The sequence below is a fragment of the Salvelinus fontinalis genome, chromosome 11, assembly GCF_029448725.1.
Source record: "Salvelinus fontinalis isolate EN_2023a chromosome 11, ASM2944872v1, whole genome shotgun sequence".
Lineage (NCBI taxonomy): Eukaryota > Metazoa > Chordata > Actinopteri > Salmoniformes > Salmonidae > Salvelinus > Salvelinus fontinalis.
In genome coordinates, this window is record NC_074675.1 from 17,490,978 (window position 1) to 17,507,422 (window position 16,445).

The 16,445-nt window shown below is 43.0% G+C and overlaps 1 protein-coding gene across 1 annotated transcript; it reads right to left on the bottom strand.

The window, feature by feature from the left end:
* Positions 1-58: 58 nt before the first annotated feature.
* Positions 59-10,811, bottom strand: LOC129865189 (inter-alpha-trypsin inhibitor heavy chain H2-like). The gene is made up of 20 exons (XM_055937749.1): positions 10,545-10,811; positions 10,224-10,253; positions 9,589-9,627; positions 8,466-8,638; positions 8,220-8,324; positions 7,834-7,996; positions 7,487-7,723; positions 7,253-7,369; positions 6,876-7,044; positions 6,539-6,664; positions 6,180-6,361; positions 5,802-5,987; positions 4,970-5,109; positions 4,632-4,804; positions 4,310-4,432; positions 1,631-1,744; positions 1,344-1,551; positions 1,030-1,202; positions 641-752; positions 59-423 (listed from the first exon to the last, which is right to left on the bottom strand). Exons 1-20 carry the CDS (start codon positions 10,635-10,637, stop codon positions 273-275), a joined length of 2,814 nt encoding a protein of 937 aa, XP_055793724.1. The 5' UTR covers positions 10,638-10,811; the 3' UTR covers positions 59-272.
* Between the last annotated feature and the right edge of the window lie 5,634 nt (positions 10,812-16,445).

Genomic DNA, 16,445 nt, shown 5'->3' on the forward strand with positions numbered 1-16,445 from the left:
TGAAGTTCAAAGCCGGCAGCATAGTCTTCATGAAAATAATGAAACATTCACACTGCTATACATACTGATACTGCTTTTTATAATGTTTTATGAAGAGAGAGAGATGTCAGACAGAGATGTGATATGAAAACAGGTAATAACAGATATGTGTAGTCAGATTGGCTGCATATGTGTGTCTCCTGTACCTGAGGAATAGGATATCCCTTATAACTACGCCCTGTCTCTGACTGCCTGGGTTACATGGTACCCCTGTGTGCCTTGCAATTGGTCACTCAGAGTGGGAGCGGCAGGAAGCTGTCGAGTCGCGGGACGATGTAGTTGGTGTAATGGCCGTCGATGAAGCCTTTGCCACTGTTGTGGATGAACCAGCAGAAGACGTCAGATCCACGTTTATTATCCTGTCTGTAGTCCTTCTGCCAGCCCCTGTCACACACATCGAATAGTTACAACCTCATCTACAGTCCTCACCGTGTTCGCACTCACATGCACTTTGTCCCACTGTGTGATATGGTGGAAGGATTACCTGAACAGAGATGAAGTCTACCGACTGAGTATGTGTGACGTGTGCTGATGTTTTTCCTGTAATGGTGTGTGGTTTACCTGGCAGCAGGGATGTGCATGAGAGAGTGTGTGTTCTTACCCGGTGACGACCAGCTTGTTGCCCTTCACCTCCATGGTGGCCTCCTTCTTCAGAGGGTCAGCTCCCTGGTGCATGTTAAACACCCTCACCTCTGGCTCCTGGCCAAACTGACCTACACACACACACACACACACACACACACACACACACACACACACACACACACACACACACACACACACACACACACACACACACACACACAGAGAGAGAGATCAGTGAAACCTAGTGAAGTAGGCTGTGATTAAATATAGGGATACTGCTGCAGGATTCACTTTAAGGGAGACGTAGGGTATCTTGCCACTATATGTAAAATAATTCAATTAGATTATAACATTATTGTAACAGTACAGTAACAGGGTAACACTTGAGTCCAATTGGTGACCTACCTATAAGGCCGTGGGCCTGAGAGGAGTACTGGTTGTTGTTGGGGATATAGAGGCCCAGGAAGTCCACGTGGGTTGGGTGTTTCTTCCACACACGATGTAGCAGCACCATCACAGTGATCTTGTCATCCACTGTCACCATCACCTTGGAGTCCTTCACTATGGAAACCTTCACCCTGAAACACACAGAGATCATAGCATGTGGTTAAAACAGGGAACCGTGTACTTTGAAATGTACTTTTTTACCTTCCCACAGTAAAATAGGCTGATGGTGCCTGACCAGCGGTTTGTGTGTGTCTGTGTGTGCATGTTCCTACCTGTCCTGGGTGATGTCGGCCGTGGCTCCCCAGGTGAAGGAGTGATTGTTCCTTCCGTAGGTCAGGTCGATACGGTCGGTGCTGACTGACACCCTGATGCTGTCAGGCTGGTAGAACACTGAGACGGTGCCAAAGTACGTGTTCACCTTCTCCTTCTCCTCCACCCCCACCCTCTTAGAGCCAACCAACTGGCCATTCACCACCACACCTAGAGGACAAAGATGGCGGAGAATAGAGGTAAGAGGACACAAGCACAGACACACACAATTTTGCACGCACACGCATACCTGCACCAGGGTCTGACACCAGATTGAGGATGTGTCCAGGCTCTGAGTCGATGTTGAAGCAGACGTCCATATTGTGTTTAGGCAGGTGGACGATGAAGTGGGGGTCGTTCTCCACTGTCACACAGAAAACACACAGACAAACAACCGTTACTATAGTGGCACAATGGACATAAGAATATTACCCACTGAGAAATTGCCAGGTAGGGAGGTAGGCGATGTTGATGGCCCAATGCAGCTGTTTTTATCTCAATATCAAATCATTTCTGGGTAACAATTAAGTAACTTACTGTGATTGTTTTGAAATTAAAATGGTCAAAAATAAACCAAAATAGTTACATGTGGACAGTACCAAAACAAATGATCTATTGATTCTGTCTCTTTGCAGCAAAATCTGCAGTACTGGGATAGTTGTATCCCCCATATCTATAACATTCTATTAGTTGCAAGAATTTTGTATAGTATATCCAGCGTTGTTTTCTGTATCAGTTCATAAACCATATGCCATGGAATCAATACATCGAGAATCTCTTCCAGACTATTTTGCAAATATATATGGCACAGCTGTTATTTTTTGGGTTCTTAAATGAAACTGATATACTTTTTTATTTATCACAATTTTCTTTAGCCAATTTTGGTCTTTAATGCAGGGCCGACAGACAAGTTCCTTACTTTCTCCCCCTTCCACTTGCCTCTACCATTTTACATTTTGAGTACAGCAGACATTTCCATATATTTTTGTTAGCTGCATGTGTGACAACTCCGCCAGTCCTATTTAGGATATCATTTACAAAGATTATACCTTTTTTAAACATTCCTTACAAAAATATTGTTTTTTTAATCAATTAGTATATTTGAATTTAACCATAATATTTGTTGTAATATTTGTTCTGTTATTTTTCTGGTGGATGAAACTGTAATTGCAACCAACTTTCTATGGCTTGTTTTAAAATAGTGATATTGTGGAGATTATTTCATTTTCAAATAACCGAAAGTGAGAGTCTGTAATCTGAATAAAGAGAAAAAGGCCATTCTTGAACATGGGGTAAGACATCTTTACTAATCTGTTCGAGAAGCAGTTTGGATTTAAGTATAACTTTGGAATGACTGAAGCCTTTAGTGAGAGGTCTAATGCTTTAATATTTAATCATTATTGTCCTCCGAATTCATATTATTTATATAAATAGGCCCGCTTAATTTTGTCTGGCTTGCCATTCCAAATAAAATCTAATATTTTTGTTCATATAATTTAAAAAACAAGTCGCTAGGTGTACAGTAGTCAAGGCCATAAGCAAATAGGTAAACTGGGATATGACTAGAGTTAATGAGGGTGATTTTTCCACAAATAGACAGGTATTTTCCTTTCCACGGTAGCAAGATCTTATCTATTTTTGCTAACTTTACATTAAAATGTATTGTAATGAGCTAATTTCTTTCTTTCGAGATATGAATACCGAGCATGTCCACTTCACCGTTAGACCATTTTATTGGTAAATTACACGGTAATGTAAAAGTTGTATTTTTTAGTGATCCAATACGTAGCACTGTACACTTACCATCATTTGGTTGTAATCCAGAGAGGTTAAAAAAGTATCTAGATCCTCTTTGAGGCTGTGAAGGGATCCAAATTGTGGATTTAAAATAAAACATGAATCGTCAGCTTACAATTAAACTTTGTTTTTAAGTCCTGGATTTCTAGGCACTTGATATTATTGTTGGATCTGATTTTAATAGTTAACATTTCGATGGCCATAATAAATAGATATGCCGATAGTGGGCAACCTTGTTTTACTCCTCTTGACAGTTTAAAACTTTCTGAGAAGTAGACATTATTTAATATTACACCTAGGGTTGAAAATTGAAATATTCCAGGCATATATATATATATATATATATATATATATATATATATATATATATATATATATATATATATATATATATATATATATATATATATATAAATTCCAGTCGTACTTTATCAAAAGCCTTTTCAAAGTCAATTATGAAAATCAGGCCTGGTTTCCCAGATTTGGCATAGTGTTCTATTGTTTCCCGTACTTGTCTTATATTATCTCCAATGTGTCGTCCATGTAAAAAAACTGTCTGATTAGGATGAATAATATCCCACTATACCTTTTTAATTCTGAGCGCAATACACTTTGTTAGAATTTTTGCATCACAACACTGAAGTTTAAAAAAATAGCTTCTTAGCAAAATGCAATTTCTCAAGCAAAAATGTAGCTAGGACTGTCTGGGACTGGTCTGAGAGAGGGGCCTAATTGGAGGAGCCTAATGGGAGAGATGTGTAACCTGAAAACTAGCTGTTATAGGCAGAGAGGTGTGCAAACTCTCTTTGTTATTGGTCTATTAACTTATTTCGCCTGGTGATGTCACGAGGCAGTCCAAAAACACCACACAGCAAAACAAGCTGAAATTTCAGGCAAACTTTTCAAACAGCTCTTACACAGTGCATTATCATAATATTCACAATTTCACAGCATTATTCCAACCTCATAGTGTGGAAATATATATACAACACAGGGAAATCACGTTTTGTCCGCACTGCCCCTTTCTAAAACACAGTGAATGGCTATGTGTGTGTTTCTACGTATTGTGATATGGACAGGTAGAGAAGCATTATACTGTGCTATAGAGGTGTGTGTGTGTTGTTATTGTCACCTATGGTGATGTGATCTGGTAGGGGCCTCTCGGCGTGGCTAGGGGGGGCAGGGGTGGTCATCTGGACCCAGGGGGGGATGCTGTGAACCATCTGCACTGGAGTCCTTCCTCCAAGAGATCCTCCTACACACACACACACGCACACACACACACACACACACACACACACACACACACACACACACACACACACACACACACACACACACACACACACACACACACACACACAACGAGTTTGGGAAAGCTTTAGTCACTCTCTTGCCCTCATGTACATTTACAAGACCCAAAATGGGGGACTCTAGTGATTTTGATCAGGCACCTGCACAGCATCCCTGTTTGGGGTCCTTAGGGGAGTCAGCGAGCAGCCTCTCCTTGGCATCCTCACTCTCCACCAGTAGGGCAGTGAGGGGCGTGACAAACTGGTGCTCCACAGCCAGGGTCAGGATCCTCTGTGTGATCTTCCTCTTCTGACCAGCAGTGGGGGCCAGGGACCTGCAGGGAACAGGGATATAACATTCACAAAATGTTACTCTGTGTGTTTATTTATGCTCTGTATTCTGTATCGAAGGGCTGGCAAATTATAGCACAAGCTTGGTATTCACTCCTTAAATTGAAAATAAAGATGTGTTAAACTCTCTCTCTCTCTCCCTCTCTCACCTCTCGGCCAGTAGCTGGTTGACAGTGATGTAGGCCCACATCTGTCTGGCGAAGCCAGTGAAGGCATGCTGCTGCTGGGCCAACGCAGCGTCTAGCTCCAGGTAGTCTGCTTCAGTCTGTAGGGACAGGTCCAGACGATCCTGGGAAGAAGAGGTGGACAGAGAGAGGGTAGGACACGGCTGCGTGTGTGTGTGTGTGTGTGTGTGTGTGTGTGTGTGTGTGTGTGTGTGTGTGTGTGTGTGTGTGTGTATGTGTGTGTGTGTGTGTGTGTGTGTGTGTGTGTGTGTGTGTGTATGCAGTGGTGTAAAGTACTTAAGTAAAAAATATTTTAAAGTACTACTTAAGTCATTTTTTTCGGGTATCTGTACTTTACTATTTATATGTTTGACTACTTTTACTTCACTACATTCCTACTAAAAGTATGTACTTTTTACTCTATACATTTTCCCTGACACCCAAAAGTACTTTTTACATTTTGAATGCTTAGCAGGACAGGAAAATGGAAAATTCCCCCACTTATCAAGAGAATATCCCTGGTCATCGCTACTGCCTCATATCTGGTTAATTATGTCTGAGTGTTGGAGTTTTCCCATGGCTATCTGGTTTGGTTAATATAAGCAATTTCAAATGATTTATACTTTTTAGTTTTACTTGTGATACTTAAGTAGATTTAAAACCAAATACTTTCAGACTTTTACTCCAGTAGTATTTTACTGGGTGACTTTCACTTTCACTTGAGTCATTTTCTTTACTTTTATTCAAGTATGACTTTTGGGTACTTTTTTTTGTATGTGCATGAGTGTGCATGCGTGCATGTGTATGTATGACTCACAGCGGATGCAGTGGTGAAGCTGTTTAGAGTAGTGGACTCAGAGGGCAGCACCTTCCCAGCCACCACCAGCTCTGAGCCACTGAAATACTTGTCAAAGTGGTTCTGGGTGACGTCAGAGACAGAGTCCTCTGGGAACTGAACCGTGATCTTCCTCAGGAGGGGAGACGAGACCTGGCTGTAGAACCGCTGCAGGGGGAGAACGGAGGAGGGCGATGAGTTCCCAGAGGTCAGATATGGCGGTGAGAGAGTGATTATACAACAATAGGAGGGGAATTCAGAGGAGAGGTAGTCATACAAAAGGGGGAGAGCGGAGGGAGGGGATGGAGGAAGAGTAGTGATACAACTGGATGCAGGATTAGGGAGAGGGGTCTATTGTACCCGTATCTGATCTGAGGCGTCGTGGCTGGTGTAGATCCTCTGGGCCACGCCCCTATTCTCCATGGCGATGCGTTCCAGGAAGTCGTAGTCGACATCGAAGCCGATGCCCAATGAGAAGAGAGAGAACTCCTCCCTCATGACCTTCTTCACATTCTTCTGGATGGCGCTGAGCTTGATCTCTCCTACGCAGAGAGGGGGAGATGGTGGATGACGGTAGCACAATAATATGAAGGGCAGTACACCACTAGAGGTTATTAGATGGGGTGGGGGGGGGGGGGGGGGGGGATGAAGTGGTATGAGGTGGGGATGAAAAGTCAGTCATTGTCAGTTTTGGGATCAGCAGCGGTATGATGTCTCACCGACAGTGGGGTCTCCATCAGACACCAGCATGATCATGGAGACAGAGCGTGGGTCGATCATGCCCTGATTGGACGCCTTCACCAGCATCTGCACCGCCCTCATCAATGCCTCATTGATATTGGTGCCTGAATCGGGTCGAAGGGTAGCGAGAGCCAATCAGATACATATCCAGACAACCTTTCGTTATCCACCACTCTTTCCTCTCTTCCTCTTTCCTCTGTCTCTCCCCATGACTTAATTCCATCCAACTCTCTACTTCCTTATACTCCACATCTCTCTCTTTCTCTGTCGCTCTCTTTCTTTCATCCCTCCCTTCTCTCTCCCCCCTTCTCTCACCTCCGTTGGGTTTGATGTTCTGGATGTATTTCTTGGCCTCAGCCACCTGTATGGTGCTGCCTGGAACCAGCTCCTCACTCCAGCAGCGCACGTTGTGGTTGAAGTCAACAATGCTGAAGTAGTCATCCATGGTCAGGTCATCCAATATGGTCTGCATAGCCTCCACAGTCTGAGAGAGAGAGAGTTATAGAGCAAGAGAGAGAGATAGTCATAAATGACATTGGAGAGTAAATTAAGTGCAGTTTCACAGAATACCCACATGAGGGCAGTGTTGCATTTGGCAGGCAGGCTCTGCCGGTTGTGAGAGAAGAGAGATGTACGACCCTGATGGGGCACAGATTGACCCCTGTGAGTTTTTCTATGGTTACGTCACACACCTGCTTCATCTTGACGCCCCACATAGATCCACTGACGTCAATGACGAACACAATGTTTTTAGGAAGGGGGGAGAGGTTGGCCGGGGCAAAGAAATGCACAAAATGCCCGTCAGAAACCTAGGAGAAACAGTAAGATAGCAGTGACCCATACTTTCTGTATTACATTTCTGTTACAAAGTAAAGTGACACAAAGACTGTGTTACTGCGTGTGTTTCTGTCAGTGTGTGTACCCACATGTAGTTCCCCGGCGTTACTGTCTCTCAGGACGTCGTATTTGACGGTAAAGACGCCATCGATAGCGCTGGTGGTGCAGTTCTCGCACTTCCTCTGCTGCTGGAGCGAGGGCTTGAACACCACGTGTGCCTTGTCCTTCGAGGAGGTGAGTTTGGCCATGCCGCTGAAATGCTCTCCCAAGGTGCTGGGTGTCTCCACAGATGCGATGCCGCTGGGCTCATAGATATACACGTCCACCTGCAGAGAGACAGGGAGAAGGTTCACATACGCTGACACATCAGCACTGACCTATCAAATACAGTCGTTAAATACCACACTTAGTCACGCACAAACGTAGGCTCTCTCACCTGGAACTGAGGCACCAGTCGTCCAGGCTGCAGGTATAGTGAGTGTTCATAGAAGCCCAGCTTCCTCTGCATCATTTCCTGGTAGTGCAACTCAAACTCTATCTTACTGCCGGGAGGCACGTGGACCTCCGCCTTAAAGGTCTCCATGTCCTGGGAGTTAGCCCTGTGGTGTAGCATTACCAGCTCTATAGTCAGTCACAGGACACTAGAAAGGTCTTATGTAACAACAATGTTTGTTATACACGGTATAGACCATTATGAATGGCATAGGATTCATAACGGTCAGAAAATGGGTGGGAACCCATTTCCTTGTATTGTCCAAGATGTCATTCTTCAGTATAGCTACACTAAACCATAGCCATGGTGCATTGTGGGCTGTACGGTACCTGACGAGACCTGCGGCCTTCCCTCTGGCTCTAGCCTGAGCGTAGAGGTTCCTAGCCACAGTCTTCTCCTTCACTGAGCCCACAAACGTGATCCCATTCACATTCCTAACAACAGGACACAACATAGTTCACAGCTCTTTCCATTCATTTCAGGGTGGTATTGCAGTGTGATTGCAATTGTGACATTGGGATTGTGATTGAGAATTGAGATTGTGATTTTGATTGTGATTGAGACGGTTGGCTCACATGGTGAAGTTGGTGATGAAGGCTCGTTTGGGGATCTGGACGTTGAAGCCAATGCTCTGGGCATTTGGACCAGAGTTGACCACAGAGCTCTTGACCGTGGTGTGGCAGAACCGCGACGTGATGCGGCTCTCCACCTTGTAGCTCTTAACTGTGATGTCATCACCCCGGATGGCCTACAGAGAGAGGTGGAGCGCGTGAGACTGACTTTGGCTGTGATGTCATCAACGAGGGACGAGTGCCGTTGCATAGGAATTATGAGTCAAGCTCTCTACATCTTTACATATAAACCACATAAAACAACTGGTTTCGGGACACAGAATTATTTTTTTTAAATCTACAAATCAAAATATCTGACTGAAAAATGGATATGAAACATGTTTCTTTGGAGTATCTACTTGATGATAAAAAACCTTAAGAACACCTGCTCTTTCAATGACATAGACTGACCAGGTGAATCCAGGAGGAAGCTATGGTCCCTTTTTGAAGTCACTTGTTAAATACATTTCAATCAATATAGATGAAGGGGAGGAGACAGGTTAAAGAAGGCTTTTTAAGCCTTGAGACAATTGAGACATGGTTTGTGTGTGTGTGCCGTCCCGAGGGTGAATTAGCAAAGCAAAATGTTTAAGTGCCTTTGAATGGGGTATGGTAGTAGGTGTCAGGAACTGCAACGCTGCTGGGTTTTTAACGCTCAACAGTTTCCTGTGTGTATCAAGAATGGTCCACCACCCAAAGGACATCCAGTCAACTTGACACAACTGTGTAAAGCATTGGAGTCAACATGGACCAACATCCCTGTGGAACGCTTTCGACACCTTGTAGAATCCATGCCCCGACGAATTGAAACTGTTCTGGGGGCAAAAAGGGGAGGTGCAACTCAATAATAGGAAGGTGTTCCTAATGTTTGGTATAGTCAGTGTATAGCAGGCTGTGAATTCTGAGAAAGAAAGTGACACATTTTACCACAGAAACGTTAAATGGATGTAGCAGAGGGAAGTCAATAACCTGTCTGTCAGAGGATTCTCTTCAAACAGGACCATTGATTAGTAGATAAGAGGACTAAACTCTGTCACAGTGGACAGAGGGGTCGAACATCAAGCAGAGACCGGAGAGAGAAACCTACCTCAAAGTCTTCCTGCTCCTCACTGGTCAATATTGCCCTCTGGGAACACACAGAAACAATGAGCTCTATACCAATCAATCAAGCTAATGCATTTTATAAATCTCTTTTTACATCAGCTGTTGCCACAAAGTGCTTTACAGATACCCATTCTAAAACCCCAAAAAGAAAGCAATGCAGATGCAGGAGTATCTGTATTGTCCCATACTGCCCTCAGAGAGAAAATGTTTCATACGTAACAGTATTTATAGTTAGGTGAAAATGACATAACAATTCTATAGACATTCTAAATTAAATGTTTGAATTGTCAGTAAGCCTATATTGACCACATGTATAGGACTTTCATTAGGTTCAATCCATTGATCTCTACGTAACCCCTTTATCAATAGTTCAGAGGTCAATGAAGCAGACTGCTTGCTTTTACATGTTGTTGGTATTCTATTTCTGTAACTGGGCAAAACAAAAAACCCACCTCAAGACAGGATAAATTCCCTCATAATATGTTGCATTATTGAATCAATGTAATATTGAATATAAGAAATGCACATTATTAACGATTGTGAATAGCAAACTATGACATTATATAACATTAGTTCAGACAAATTGTTTGAAAAAAGAAAAGAAGAGTTTCATCTCACCTTAAATCGTCCATGTTGTTCCTCTAATGACTGGTAGAACAAAAGGGCCGTTTGTAAAATAGAGAATAAAAGTTGTACATTAATCAATCACATGGACGTCACATAAAATATAGTTCTGCAAAAGGAACGTTATCAAAAAACACATTTGACAGAGAGATGGCTGTATCTACACACATTTGTATTTATTAAGGATCCACATTAGCTGCTGCCAAGGCAGGAGCTACTCATTCTGGGGTCCAGCAGCATTTAAGCAATTAAGACACATCTATAAAACAAATCTCGTTCTCGTATAACAGTCGACATTGAACTATATCAACTCACCGTTTCCGTCTCCCACTCTCCCTCTACCACAAACTCAAAGCAGTGGGTTTGGTGTAGGGCCAGCAGGCCTAGGAGGAGAGCCAGGCGTCTCATGGTTCCAGGCCTGTATGTGTTGCCTAAGGTTTAACACTCCCAAATATAGTCCTTCAGCCGGGACCCAAGAGGGAGCAGAAAGATCCCAAAATGAGGGTTAAAAATCCACTGAGTGTTGATAGACGCTTGGCCCCAGTCAATATTTGTTGTGTTTCACGTAACCCGGAGAGGGAAACTTTGAAACTTGACCTGTCGTGTAGGAGGGTAAATACAGCATATTTGGGATCGTACAGGTTCGGTTTTGGCCTGGTTTTCTCTTTGATTTATGCAGGCCTGAAGCCTGCAACACGCACAGACAATCAGAACTGGGTTTCCAATGCTGGTATGTACAGATTTAAACGCTGGCATGCTGTAGCAGTAGTTTCCTCTCTCTATGTGATCATAATAATACCTGTGGATTGGCCACGTGGCAGTGGAGGTAACGTTTGGACTTTAGACAGAGTTCAAACATTCCATTTGGTGCCAAATTTGGCCACTTTGCATGGCAATCACTGTGAGGTTAGATCAATTCCCTTTTCGCTGTGCAACAACAATAGAATAAAAACAGAAATAGAGGGAAAAGGGACTATTGACCTTTGTCACCATGCTGGGTGTGCACTGCATTAAAGGAATAATCCACTAAAAAACAATATTTTGGTATTTGTAGTCCACTGTTGATTCAGTCCCAAAATGTTTTGCATGTGAGCAATTAAATTTTCAAGATATGAGACTTTCAAAAAGCACATTGTAACTTGCCACCTCATCATGATAATGCAAATCGCTTGATTCCTTGACTGCTGACACCCAAAACACTTTGAGACTAATGCATTTTTAAAAAACGTTTTTGAGTGGATTATTCCTTGAAGGTGGAAACACTTTTCCTGAATGACTAATTGACCAATCATAGGGAGTCTCTCGCAAGCTCTCCGGGGGAATCATGCAACTGGGTTTAGTTTTTGAGGGAGTGTGGTGCTGAGACTACTACATCTGAGAGGACACACCTTACTATCCAGACCTCTGTCTCAGACATGCACCACTGTCACATAGCAATATCAAATGCTACTTTATTACATATTTTTATTTTCCCAGTATTATACAGTACACAAATCTTTGAAAATGTGCATATACATTAATATTTTCCATAAATAAATCTCAATTAAAAAAACACACACCACAGTTTTTTTATTATATTTAAATGTGTATTAAAATAGTAATCTGATCTTATCGTTTTGATTTAATTATGAGCAGTATAGGCACCAGGGTTGTGGTCAATTCCTTTTTTTCTCAGTCAATTTAGAAAGTAAACTGAAATTCCAATTCAATTTCAACTTTCCTCATTGCCTTCTGTAAAATAACTTGGAGTTGTAATTGTAATTGTAATTTCAGTGTACTTCCTGAATCGACTGATTTAAAATGGAATTGTCCTCAACCCTGGTAGGCACAGTTCAATCACATTATCAATCAGAAAGACACAGGATGGTCATGGCTGCTGCCAACTGGTCTTCTGAGGTCAAATGTCACCTGCCCCGTGGGGGTGCCTTCACATGCTCCAATTCCTGGCCTCTTCCATGTTTTACGGGGCTCCCTGACCATGAGGGGCTTTTGCTTGTCTGACAGTTTCATGAAAATCAGAGCTCTGAGCCTGATTTCCCTCTGTATACCGACCAGTGCGGACCTCTCGTCCCCTGACAGGTGCTGACTGGCTGTACTGGGAGATGAACCGCCCTATCTGATGTGACCAGTTCTTCAGTCACAACTCCTGTAGAACTACAGAGGAACTGTGTAATCCAAAAACTAAGACATGTACCTAAGGACTAAATGTCAAGAATACACTGCTTTATCTCACCACTGTTTTATGTTCTTTAAAGTTCAACTTCAATGTCTGCTGAAATGCGTTCGGAAATGTTTTCCACTCATTAAGAAATGTAAATGCACATTTCTGGAGGAAAAAAAGCACTTGAAAAAGAGACATAGAAAACCAATTGAAATTGATTGAACACACGCACGCACGCACACACACACACACACAAACGCACACACACACACACACAAACGCACACACACACACACACACACACACACACACACACACACACACACACACACACACACACACACACACACACACACACACACACACACACACACACACACACACACACACACACACACACACACACACACACACAGCAAAGCCTACTACAATGCCAACCCCAAAAAAGTATTGCTCAGAAAATAAACAGCCCCTAAAACATCCTGTAACGTCTCAGGTGAAATGACAGAATGGCAGCATTTCCAGTCTGAGTAATGATAATGACAGAGTTTTGTGTTAATCCAATGTAATTGTGTCCTGGGCCAACATTATGGGCGGGCCCTAGGGGGCCTAGCCCGCCCTACTGCACCTCCTTGCCCGTACCAATAAAATACGTAAATATTGATCCTTTATTTGACCAAAACACGCACCGATAGAAAGACGCATCAATCTCACATAAAACATCTGAGCTAGCGAAACAGCGCCCCTCTGTCTCCATATGTGGAGACCATTTATATAAAGCTATCTGGACAAAAGATGAATGGCATGTCATACTTTTTCTGACCAGACAGCATCAGATACATGGGCTACATATGGCAAGACAGAGGGGCGCTGTTCTGCGCGCTAGCTTCAGCAGAGAGGATGAGGCGAAGTGAGAAGGCTCACTCTAGCCAAAATCTGTCCTGAATAAGCCCAATGCGTTTCTATGGGCATAATATGCAGACCTAAGCTTGTTACCTGCAGTCCCGCCATTTGGGACAATGACTCGCATTGTTAGGACGGAGACATGAGCATCTCGTAATTATATACAGATCACAATGTGTGAAGATAATGTGTCTTGAGTATAATTTTAAATGTTGCAACTAGAAGAAGGGGAGGGGTGTGTGGTGAAGAGATGAGCATCTTTCTCCAGAATGCATGCACTCAGCTCTCCAGAATGCATGCACTCAGCTCTCCAGAATGCATGCACTCAGCTCTCCAGAATGCATGCACTCAGCTCTCCAGAATGCATGCACTCAGCTCTCCAGAATACATGCACTCAGCTCTCCAGAATGTGCTCTGCTGTCTCCTGCCAATTCTTGCACATTCTTTGTTTAATTTTGTGAATTGTTTTCCCTTTGATTGGTTATTTTGATCAATTCCCCATTACATATGTAACCAGTAAGCTAGTAAATGTACCATCAATCTCCGTCATTTGGTTACATTAATTACTCGTAATGCATGGATTACAGTCATTTACGGTTCTCAATCTCGGAGTGGAATGTTGTTTGCAAAATTCACAACCTGCTACACTTGTGTGAAACAGGTTGGTTGATTTCATAGCTTAGGACTCCCGAGTGGCGCAGCGGTCTAAGGCACTATATCTCAGTGCTAGAGGTGTCACTACAGACCCTGGTTTGATTCCAAGCTGTATCACAACCAGCCGTGATTGGGAGTCCCATAGGGCGGCGCACAATTGGCCCAGCATCATCCGGGTTAGGCCGGGCTAGGCCGTCATTGTAAATAGAAATTTGTTCTTAACTGACATGCCTAGTTAAATAAATAACTGAATAATTTTAATGTAAACCGCCACATCTTACAAATGTTCTATAAATCTGTCCTGCAGAGTGTGCTGTCCTTTGGTTTGATATGCGTGTTTGGAAACGCTTCCGCGCTGTACACAGAAACTCATCCACCTAAAACTTGAAAGAATTTTACAGGAAAGTACTCATCCCCTTCACTCAAAATTCAGTCACAGAAGCAGCCGGACAAGGCGAAAGAAAATTAAAACAGATAGTTATGGGGACTCTTTTATTCCAACAGCCATTAGGTCATTAGTCTGTTGGTCCCTCGAGTATATAGCATATTGCACTTTCACTTTAAATGTGTGGCTATAGCACTTTGAATGAATTATATTGTGTAGTTTCTGTGTTTTCATGTTTTATGTAGCGTCTTTTTAAGCACATGACCAAATGAATTTCCCCCTGGTGGGATAATAAAGTTGATCTGAATCATCTAGGAGTTTTGTCAATTTTTGTTTCTCTGTCCTAATAACATTGAGGGAGTGTGAGCGCCTAAGTACGCCAACATTCTGAGTTGATACAACGTTGCACTTCACTAGCAATAGCTCAAGTCAAGACATATAGAAAAGGAGTGGAGAGATGAATTCATGTGATTGAAACCTGAATTTTAATCAGGATATCTTCTATGTTTTTATTTGTCATCTTTAGGTCTATGTATTTTACTTAGTTGACGATGGAAGTTATAGGCCTACTGCTGCATTGGCCTATAGGCTATCTCTGAGTCGTTCTGGCACCACATTTTGGAGTTACTTTTTATTTTAGTGTCTGCCACGTCCCCAGGGGCAAAATCTGGGGCGGCTCCATATCTATATCTTCCCAGGGTACACTAGTGGTTAGAGCGTTGGGCCAGTAACCGAAAGGTTGCTCGATTGAATCACTGAGCTGACAAGGTAAAAATCTGTCATTCTGCCCCTGAACAAGGCAGTTAACCCACTGTTCCCTGGTAGGTTCAATTAAAAACAATGAAAAAATGTGCCTCTGCGCCAAATGTGGTGCTTCTATCACAAAGTGCCCAATTGAGTCTACTGTCGTGGCCAAAATTTTGAGAATGACTCAAATATTAATTTCCACTAAGTTTGCTGCTTCAGTGTCTTTAGATATTTTTGTCAGATGTTATTATGGAATACTGAAGTATAATTACAAGCATTTCATAAGTGTCAAAGGCTTTTATTGACAATTACATGAAGTTGATGCAAAGAGTCAATATTTGCCGTGTTGACCCTTCTTTTTCAAGACCTCTGCAATCCGCCCTGGCATGCTGTCAATTAACTTCTGGGCCACATCCTGACTGATGGCAGCCCATTCTTGCATAATCAATGCTTGGAGTTTGTCATAATTTGTGGGGTTTTATTTGTCCACCCACCTCTTGAGGATTGGCCACAAGTTCTCAATGGGATTAAGGTCTGGGGAGTTTCCTGGCCATGGAACCAAAATATCAATGTTTTATTCACCGAGCCACTTAGTTATCACTTTTGCCTTATGGCAAGGTGCTCCATCATGCTGGAAAAGGCATTGTTTGTCACCAAACTGTTCCTGGATGGTTGGGAGAAGTTTCTCTCAGAGGATGTGTTGGTACCATTCTTTATTCATGGCTGTGTTCTTAGGCAAAATTGTGAGTGAGCTAACTCCCTTGGCTGAGAAGCAACCCCACACATGAATGGTCTCAGGATGCTTTACTGTTGGCATGACACAGGACTGATGGTAGCGCTTACCTTGTCTTCTCCGGACAAGCTTTTTTCCGGATGCCCCAAACAACCAGAAAGGGTATTCATCAGAGAAAATGACTTTACCCCAGTCCTCAGCAGTCCAATCCCTGTACCTTTTGCAGAAAATCAGTCTGTCCCAGATGTTTTTCCTGGAGAGAAGTGGCTTCTTTGCTGCCCTTCTTGACACCAGGCCATCCTCCAAAAGTCTTTGCCTCACTGTGCGTGCAGATGCACTCACACCTGCCTGCTGCCATTCTTGAGCAAGCTCTGTACTGGTGGTGCCCCGCTGAATCAACTTTAGGAGACGGTCCTGGCGCGTGCTGGACTTTCTTGGGCGCCCAAAAGCCATCTTTACAACAATTGAACAGCTCTCCTTGAAGTTCTTGATTATCCTTTAAATGGTTGATTTAGGTGCAATCTTACCGGCAGCAATATCCTTGCCCGTGAAGCCCTTTTGTGCATAGCAATGTTGACAGCACATGTTTCCTTGCAGGTAACCATGGTTGACAGAGGAAGAACAATGATTCCA